This window comes from Nanorana parkeri, unplaced genomic scaffold (genome assembly GCF_000935625.1).
Source record: "Nanorana parkeri isolate BGI_ZX_2015 unplaced genomic scaffold, ASM93562v1 scaffold48, whole genome shotgun sequence".
NCBI classification, from domain to species: domain Eukaryota; kingdom Metazoa; phylum Chordata; class Amphibia; order Anura; family Dicroglossidae; genus Nanorana; species Nanorana parkeri.
This window is the reverse complement of record NW_017306316.1, coordinates 2,469,966-2,480,057: the sequence shown is the minus strand read 5'-3', so window position 1 is coordinate 2,480,057 and position 10,092 is coordinate 2,469,966. Positions and strand designations below refer to the sequence as shown.

Here is a 10,092-nt window from a genome sequence, read left to right as displayed (position 1 = left end):
GTTTTCTGATCATTATCATAAATAAATATTATTTTACACTGCCATGTCTCTACTTAAAAATGTTACTACTAAAAAATTGGAACTCAAGTCAGAACTTTTTTTTTAGTTCTGGATAGAGTAGGGAAGGGTTATAACCAGTCATCTTAGGTTTTTGCCACCCGTGTCCCACTGAGAAGATTGCCCTTCACTTTGTCAAATGGCCACAACAAAAAACAGGGATTTCGTTGTGCTCAGCAGGGTCACCAGAACTATAGAACATTATTATAAATATATATTTATAAACTCCTCATTATCCAAGCAACCAGCAAATTAAAATAATTTTTTTTAAAAGGCGAAAACATATGGCCTCAATTCTTTTTTGCCAGTGGCTTGATGCACACAAAAAAATTGCTGGTTGCTTGGCGCACAATAAAAAAAAAAAAATCCTTAGCAACTAAATTTAGCTGCTAAGGAAATTCTTTGTTTACAACTTGCTGGTGGCAGCAGAGTGTAAACAATGGGGAGCAATAGCCAGCCTGCTTTCAGCTATTTCAAATTGCAATAGCCAATAGCAGTACCCGCCCACTAAGCAGAGGAGGGTATCTGAGAGCGAAAACTATCAGGGCCGCTCCTCTGCTCATTAGGAGGGTTTCAGTAGCCAGACTGGCTGGCAATTTGAAAAAGCCAATAGCAGTTTGGCTATTGCTCCTGGCTGCTTACATTCACCTGTTGGCTGCTAAAGCTAGCTGGCAGGTGAATGGGGCCGCTGGGAAGGGGTGATGGTTGCTTGAGAGTTACTATTAACTCTCAAGCAAGCACCGTGGGTGCCAGATAACTGGGAGTGTACACACACGTTTTTTTTTGGGTTGCCTAGGCAAGAATGAGGTACCCCCAAGCTGCTCAGGATACCCAAGTCATGCATCCCTGGCTTCAGGGCAAACTACAACACACTGCAAATGCGCCACATCAGGAGGTTGGCTGCAAGAACCCAGCAAAGACACCTTGAGCAGTGGATTACAGCAGGACAAAACTGGATTTACAGGGCATGCAAGTAAGTTTATTGAGGATAACTCTTTAAAGAAGAACTTCGGGTACAACATTAACCGCTTCCAACGGGTTCACATAAATATAACCACATGCAGCGGATGAAGTGTACCACAAACATGGCTGCTACTGCAGCCGTGTTCTTGGTACCATTTTAAACAGCAGACGATTGCTGTTTAAAGACAAGTGAAATGGCGTCTGTACAGGCGTCGGATTTCTTGTACGGTGCAGCGCTGTGCATCACACCCCACCTCCACAGCCGCTGTCGGCTTCCTGGGCTCAACTGTCAGCCGTGCGAGCCCGAGACCGGCATGGTGGGTATCCCCTGATGGATCAGAGGGAAATCAGCAGGCTCACTGGACCCGGAAGTGATGTGCAGGTCATCACTTTCGGTGTCACTGGGCACATTCTCTGGCTCCTTCAGCCAGAAGCAGCAGCTGGTGAAGCAGATCTCTGCTTCATCAACTTTTTTGGGGTCCCTAGGTGACATTAGGGGTCTGATAGACCCCTTAAGTCTCCATAAATAGGACCTGTCACATTATATTTGCTATTGCATAGGGGGCTTGTTAGCCCCCCTATGTGATAGCAATAAAGTGAGACCAATAATTCTAGGCCCGTCAGAGTGCACTGAACTGATGAGCATTAAGAGCGTTTAAAGTGTCGTCTATGGGAAATCTTGTTTTTTGTCGTTTTTTTGCAGTTTCACAGATGCACGCAATTTTAAGGCCTGAAATGTTTGGCATCTATTTACCCAGCGTGACCCCAGCTTTTATATTTTACAAAGAATTGGGTATTATATTGTTTCTGTGCACTAAATTTCATTTTAGAGAATTTTAGCCTAAAAATTCTGGTTTGATACACATTTGATACACATTTGTACAAATACCGTGTGACATAAAAAATTGCAACTAGCATCTTTTTATTCTACAGGGCCTCTGCTTTTCAGAAAATATATCATTTGATCCTGTGTGTGCAAATGTAAGAAATTGCTCCAGTCAGCAAGTGGTTAACCCTTGCAGTGGGGCTACCCCTGCACTGCAAGGGTTAACTGCTCATTTTTGTCTATGTGCTAAAAAAAAAGAAAAAAAAGTAATGCTCACCTCCTCTGCAGCGGTCTAAGGTCCTGTAAATCATCACATTCCATACACAATAGGGGGAATCTATCAAAACAGGGCCAAGCAGAATCTGGAGCGTAGTAACCAATCAGCATCTTAAGTTTGTTCAAACTTTGAAAATTAAAGATAGAAGCTGATTGGTTGCCATGGGCAACGGATCCAGATTTTGTCTGCTCTAGTTATGATAAATTCCCCTCTGTGTATAGACGTGAGGGCGCTGAGGAACATTCCAATGCTGCAGTGTAGGAGAAGACAGGCTTCAGAGACTGGAGAAGCGGGGAGTCGGCTCAGCAGTTCAGGCGAGTATGGCTTTTTCAGTTATTAGCACCTAGACAAATAAGAGCAGTTAATCTTTACAGTGTAGGGGTAGCCCCACTGCAAGGGTTAATAAAAGTTTTACCCGGAGTTCTTTAAGTTTTGCCAAGCTGATGAACCTATTTGCGTCTTATATCTTTCAGGGACTTCAGTGGCTGGACCTCTGCCCCTATAGCACAGTTATTACAAGCAGTCTAATTCTCCACTTGAGACTGGTAAAAGAACCTAGCTGTGATTTGCATTAGGGAGATATGAAGGCAATGAGTGATACAGGGCACCAGCATCCACTCTCAGTTGTAATAGCAGTTGGACTAAATCTAATAATAATCACTTTTTTCTTTTTTGTATAAAAGATTCATTTTGAAAGTAAATATGGAAACTACCTTAAGTACACAGTTGCTGTTCACGAGCAGATTCCCTGGTTTAATGTCTCGATGCAAAATGCCGGCTGAATGTAAATACTTCAGACCTTATTAAATAAAAACAGACAACATATTTACATTAATTGATGTTCCACAAGTTACCTTATTTTTTTCTAAAATGGTACATTTTCTTAGGTTAAACATTTGATGTTTTCTATTGTGAATAAAATTTGGGTTTATAAAATTTGTATAGCATTGCATTCAGTTTTTATGTAGATTTTACATAGCGTCCCAACTTTTTTTTGGAATTGTATATTTACTTCACTATATAAAACAGAGTACCAACACCAATAACCTTCTTTCAACAGGGCAGGAAGAGGCTACTAAGCAAGGCAGGCCAAACATTGCAATTTGAACAATCGTTGTACAAATTTCTTTAGGTTTACCAACTATGAAGTAAAATAAGTTTCAATCTGAACAATGCATTCAAATGATATCTAATCAGGTAGGTCCATCTACTACATAGCTGCTGGTAAATCTAAAAGGAAACAGTACAATCAGATTGTAAAGTATGTAGTCAGTTTATGACCATCAAAAAAGAACCGGGTGTAAAAACAGATTTTAATTGAATTTAACCCCCAAAAATATAATAAATGTATACCTACAGCAAAAACTTTTTTGTAATAGGGAACGGTTAAAACCCCTACCAGTTTTTTTTGTGCCATGGGGGAGATTTCTCTTGACTTTATGTTCTGTAGACACAACAGGAAGGGAGAATAAATCTTTCCAAATTGAGGTAAATTCCCTCTTTGCCGCCAGAACCAGTGTACTTATTGAAAGATTTACCCTCTATTCCTGTCCTGTGAAAATTTAAATTTGGGATTTTCCCTTACTTCCAGTCCCAGTAACAATAGTAACCAGTGAATCTCCCTAGCAAGAATACAGACAGCAATAAAAAACCTACACTTCAACAGCACACTTTGAGCAGACTATATGATTTGTTTATGCACATTACAGGTTTCCACCGTTTAATGACTACACCCAATTTGTGCTTGTGAACTCGTTAGTCAAAAACATAAAGAAATAGGGTAATTTATAAAGGACAGCGGATATTGCGGTTTACTCTCCGCTTTCCATACTGTGGCCAATCCCATTTATGAAAATCAGGCCACAATGTGTAGGTGCCAAATTCCCCTCTGAGGTGTCTCTGCTCAATGCAGCAGAGAGCTTGGTGAGTAGAGCCAGTTCCATTCATTTTTTCAGTTCTGCTGCTCTCAGGCAGGCTTTATAGTACTGCAGTGCTTTTTTTTTTTTTAATAAAGCAACGGTATGGTCAGAGAAGCCACACTACTGCTTGTAAAACCCCATAGCGGTAAACTTAATGCCAAATAACTATACATTTGAGTGAAAAAGAGATTTTCTTTGGCTACTGCTAAATTAAAGAGACCTATAAAGAAAAAAAATCTGTGTTACCATAACATCCGTTTCTTGGAGTTCATTCAGGATTCCGGATCACTAGTTATTTTGATAAAATAGGGTTATTACAGGAGGATTTGGACACTGGCAAAGCATAAGAGCCATTGGGAAGCCAGGTGTGCTTCAGTTATGTAAAAAAAATAGTACTTAAGAGTAGATCACAAACAGAGGTGGGACCCATGTGCCCTAATGAACTCCATGAAAAGGGTTTTACAATAAGAACAAAAATCCTTTCTTCCTTCATTAAGGGACACAGGATCTAATACAATTGGGACATCTAAAAAGGGTACAACTGCAAACAAAATAACAGCAAACAAAATGCAAATAGGCCCACATAAAAAAAGAATAAAACTCAAAGAGCTGCCTGAAGGATCTACACTCAAAACTTGAATTAGATGAGTTTTGAAAACCCACCTGGTAAAAACAGAGAATGTATGAACAGAAGGCCAGGTGGCATTCTTGGCAAATCTGGGAAACAGTTGCCTCATACATAAAAGCCCAAGAAGCACTCACAGACCTAATAAGAGTGCATGTTGAAAGGGGGAACCTTGTACTTTAGACAACAAGTGCTTAAACAAGGATATGTCCAAGCCACTTAGACATGGATTGAGAAGCTGGTTCTCCTTTATGGGGAACATCAAGAATGACAAAAAGTCAGTCTTTCGAATTGAAGCAGTAGCTGAGCGGTAAACCAGTACAGCAAAAACTACATCCAGGAAAAAAAAAAAAATCTCCTTTTGATGTACTGGAGACAGAGAAACGATTTAACCAGAAATGGCTGTCCCACAGAGTAATTTCCGAGGTGATACCTTCTTTCCTCACACCAAGCCTTCAATGTGCGAAGGTTGACTTCTTAGCTTTTCCTTACATCATTTTTATTAATTTTAACAAAAAATTCATATCAAAACAATACATAAGAACAAGTGTATCAGATTTTTTTTCCAGAAAAAAAATGAAAAATCTCTCAAGACCTGGCTTTCCACAACCATTCTGTTAAAGCAAGGGACCATGAAGCAGGGTGGTAATCTAGTCCTTGAGATAGCTGATCTGAAGAGTACCACATCCGTCTGAGCAAGTCTGGGGCTATGAGTATCAGTCAAATGCCCTCAGTCTCAATTCTGTGGAGTAGATGGCGTTTCAGGAGGAGGAAAAGCATGAAAAGCATAGCTCAGACTGTATTGATCCCATGGGCTCACAAGAGCATCCACCGTTTCCACCAGTGAAATCCATCCAATTTGATGTTGAATCTGGAGGCCAGGAGGTCCATATCCAGTGCCCCCACCTGAGACATAGGTCCAGAATCACATACAGATGTAGGGAACACTACAGAGTCCAGATGGTCACCTGAGGTAGTCTGCCTGCCAATTGTCCACTCCCGAGATGTGAATGGCAAACATGGCTGTAACATGGAGTTCTGCCTATGTAAGAATCCTTTCTACTTCTTTTGCTGCAACCAGACTTTTGGTTTCTCCCCGATGGTTGTTGTAGGCTACTGCTGAGATACTGTCTGACTGAAAACTTAAGGGATCACCTTCTGATTGGGGTGTCCAGATTGACACTTCGGCTTCTTCCCCAAGGGTAAATGAATACCCTTACCACTAGTGAAGTCCTTTTTTTTAGGTAAGTTTTCTAGTTTTCTAGGGAAGCACCAAAAAAAAGGACATAACTGTTTCGCGTCCAACGGCCGTTCATAAACAGCCAGACAGGAGCCTTCTAGATGCGCCGCCCAGCGCACGCACAAGTGGGAAAACTGCCTAAAATGTAAACAGCCAGCGATGACTGTTTAACCAGTTGACATACGCGGTGTTAAACCCCCTTCCCATCCAGGCCATTTTCCCATCCAGGCCAGTATTCAGCGCTGCGGTACTTTGACTGACATTTATTCCGTCATGCAGCGCTGTACTGAAATTAATTTTATACCCTTTTTTGGGGACACAGAGCTTTCTTTTGGTGGTATTTATTCACCACTGGGGTTTTTATTTTTTTATATATTAAGGAAAAATTACAGATTTAAAAAAAAAAACAAAACAGTTTCCCCTATATTAAATTCTAAAACATTTATAATTTCCCAATTTTTTGGTAAAATATAAAAAAGACAGGGTCTAGTCGGGTAAAGAGACACCAAACATGTCAAGACTTAAAATTGCGCACGCCAGCGAAACCTCAAAAAAACTAAATTACCCAAAATTGGCCATAGGCGACGCATTAAAAGCTTTTACCGCTCATCAGTTTAGTGTTATCAGTGATTGATGGCCCTAAAATGATTGCTTTCACTGCGACGTTCGCGGCGATATGTAACATGTGTAGCGCAATTGTCATTTTCGCGTGCTGGCGCATGCGACGCATATTTACGTTTAAATGTGCGTAAACGAAGGTGGGGGGACTTAAACATTGTGGGGGGGGTTTCCTTTTTTTTATTTGTGACCTGTTATTTTTTTAAACTTTTTTTGTTTGTGACTTTTATTTTTTTTAACTTTTTTTATTTATATAGATTTTTTTTTTACACTTATTGTTATTGCTATTATATAGGGGGATACCATCCCCCTATATAATAGCACAGGTACACTGACAGGTCCTCTTTATGGAGACATTAGGGGTCTCTAGACCCCTAATGTCACCTGGAGACCCCAAAAGAAGCTGATGAAGCACAGATTTGCTTCATCAGCTTCTTCTATCTGGCATAGGAGCCAGATGACTGACAGGTGAATGCGGAAGTGATGTAATACACATCACTTCTGCATTCACACTACGGAGTGAGAACAGCAAGGAGCTGATCTCCCTCCCTCCTCCTCCTGACGCCATCCCGAGCCGGTCCCGGGCAGCGGATCCCGGGATTAAAGGTGAGGGGTCAGGAGGGGGGAGATGGCGGCACCCGCGATCGTGCGGGGGACGGCAACCCGCAGATAGGAGTCAGCCATCCGTCCGTTTTTTCTTAACGGGCGGACGGCAAGAGGTTAAATACAAGCATTTCCGCGTCTGTACACCCGATCGCTTGTATTTTTTTTGTGGACGCGCTTTGACATCAGGACCTTTGAGTCCATTCTCAATGTTTGACAGACTGATTTAATGGATATGGCAGGTTGCATTGCAGGACCTGCTAGCAAAAATAAAGATCTGGATAGAGTTCATAAATGTTTATCTGTGGGTCCCTAAACACTGGAGCTTACTCAACAGGTATAGTCAGTGTTTTAATACAAGATATTGCTGGAGCCACAGTGGGAACAAACAGCAAAAGACAATCCTAATCAAATGGGTATTGGTCTGAAATGTGTTTAGGAGGAGGCGGAAATAATTTGCCAGGAGTAATCCAGTCTTTGTATAGAACAGGGTGAAGTAAAGTGTGTACTAGAAAACTTTTTGTAGTCTTGGGGCCCATCAGGGATCCCAGACTGGTAACAGCATTAGTAGAACCTACCATTTCAAACGAGAAATCGCACAGCATCGAAAAGTTGTTCGTTTTTTTTTCTTGCTTTGGAGCTATTTCAACTGACAGAAGCTACTCGGCCATGGACTCTTCTAACAAGGACCTGCGAGACCCTTCTTCCTTTACTTACTGTTACTCTGGCACACGTGACTAGGACATGCATGAACATGCACAAGGGAAAAAATATACCTATCCACAAGATCTCGTGAGATTATGCAGTTTAAAGATGAGATTTCCCAGCAATGCACTACTCATGTGACCTTCCCAGGATTCTTCACTTAGGCAAAGGCTATATCACTAATGCCCAAAAGTACCAGGAAAGTGGAAAAAACGTAATTTTAAAGAAATCTATGTTTAACTAATCAATGTAAGATTATTACATATCAGTATGCATAGCTAAATGCTGATGTGATTTTTAGTGAAAGGGGATAAAGAACCACTAAGAATCTTCAGAGACTGGGTCACAGCGGAGGCTGTGCCACAGGCTCTTGACCTGGAAAGCAGGTCTGTGGCTTACACAGTAGTCCAATGTCTGGGAAGTGATGCTGGCAGAGTCCAGTGCCCAAATGACACATTCCAATGGGGTCCAGATATGGCCTCTGAGTATTAGCCTATGCAGAGAATTGCAGATAGCCCAGCAGCACTTAGGGGATGTCTTGATTGAAGAAAAAAAAAAATCTTGAGCAAAACAATAATCAAATAAAATGGCTAGTAAAAAGGCATAAACTTTTTAAAATAGAGAAAAGACCTGCATCCTTATAGCAAAAAACAAAGCATGATGGGAGTGGGAGGGTTTATACCATGCTGGTGGCCAACAGCTTGCTTGTTTTGCCATTGTCCAAATCCTCCTGTAGGCAGCAGAATAACCTAATCGTATCAGAATAGCTACTTATTATGTGTCCCTTAATGAACAATTAAGAAAAGAAAATATGTTATCTATCCCTTAGATTTTGTAAATGGACAGGAATCCTGGGGATGATCTTGTACTTGAACACAGAAAGAATGATGCACTGTGTTAGGCATGAACATGTTCGTCTACTCTTTTAAAAGGTACTACTCCCAGTGCAGAATATATATACCTTTTTTTTTTTACAATGGAATTACATTTTCACAACATAGGAAGCTCTGAAACATTTGATTTGTAGTCAGCACTTTTTTTGGGGGGAAAACGAAAGAACAAGGAAGTCCTTTCATGTACAAAAAGTGAGACAGCTCAAAGGCAAAATAATTAGATGATCTACAAGCTGGATGCGACTACTCAGCTGGGAAAACATCCTAAGAAATGCAAGATTTTCTTTTCTACATTAGCGGACAAACTTTATTTGATCCTGAACTTTGAAAAGGACTTTGCTGAAGGACATTTGTAAAACATGAAACTGTCCAATACCAAGTTACTAAAAAGGTTATAACTTTACAACTGTGAATAGTAGTTAGGACTCCGGAAGCCCTATTGCCACACCCCTAATATTTCTGGTACCAGGATAATTTTTAGCACTGCTGCAAGAAAAGTGGTATCCAGGTTCGTCCATTTAATAAAAAAAAAAGACTCGAGTGAGGTTGTAAAGAAAAAATTAAGCAGCTGGAAGAGTATGAAAACTATGATTTAAGACTGAGCCTCAATGCACTACTATACAGTTGACCTGAAGTAGGTATTAAGTTCAAGGTCGGGTCAACATTTGTGCATTGTGTTAAGACAAGACAGTCAAATAATTTTGAATGGACTGCCAATAAACCACGGTAACGGTAGGGGCCTTTTTTTGCAGAGCATATGCGAGGAATATCTTACAAAATTATGACAATGTGGCGCAACAACACACGCAACATTGGTAACGCACTGCGCCATATGTGTACCCAGCCTTAAAGTGCTATAGAAGGCAAAACGTTTTCTTTTTTTTGAACAGAGTGGAAAGCAATTAGAACACCTGTCAGGTTTTTATTGCGGTCGGTGTCCCTGTTAGGGAGATATGCCCTCTATTTGTCCTGGTGACCGTTCTCATTGAAAGTGAAAAGAAAAGCCCACATTTTGGGCTGCCATCAGAACAGGAACAGATGGGAAATCTTCCAATGGGGACACTAGTTTGGTGACCCTGCTGACCACCAGGGATTTCCTCTCACTTCCAGTTGTAGCCATCAGACAGGCAGTACAAGGAAATCACTCCAATACGAAACAAAAAGGCATAGAAACCACCAAAAATACACGCCGACAGGAGTAACCTTGCGCTAAAATAAAAAAGTCTTGGCTTCACGTCTACTTTAAAGTGGACTTTAATCTGTGTAGCTAACAAATGCTCTGAGATGGGAGTGCAGGGGTTGCAAGGACTGCCCCTGCCCAACCGCCGCCCCCCCCCCCCCCAAAATGGAGAAAAGGTGGAAAGTT

General features: G+C 41.0%; 1 protein-coding gene across 1 annotated transcript in view; it reads right to left on the bottom strand.

Annotated features, from left to right (window-relative positions):
- NLK (nemo like kinase) overlaps positions 1–10,092 on the bottom strand; it is a 159,367-nt gene that overhangs the window by 32,228 nt on the left and 117,047 nt on the right. The window contains 1 exon segment of the mRNA XM_018573597.1: positions 2,837–2,922. Coding sequence (XP_018429099.1) covers positions 2,837–2,922 — 86 coding nt within the window.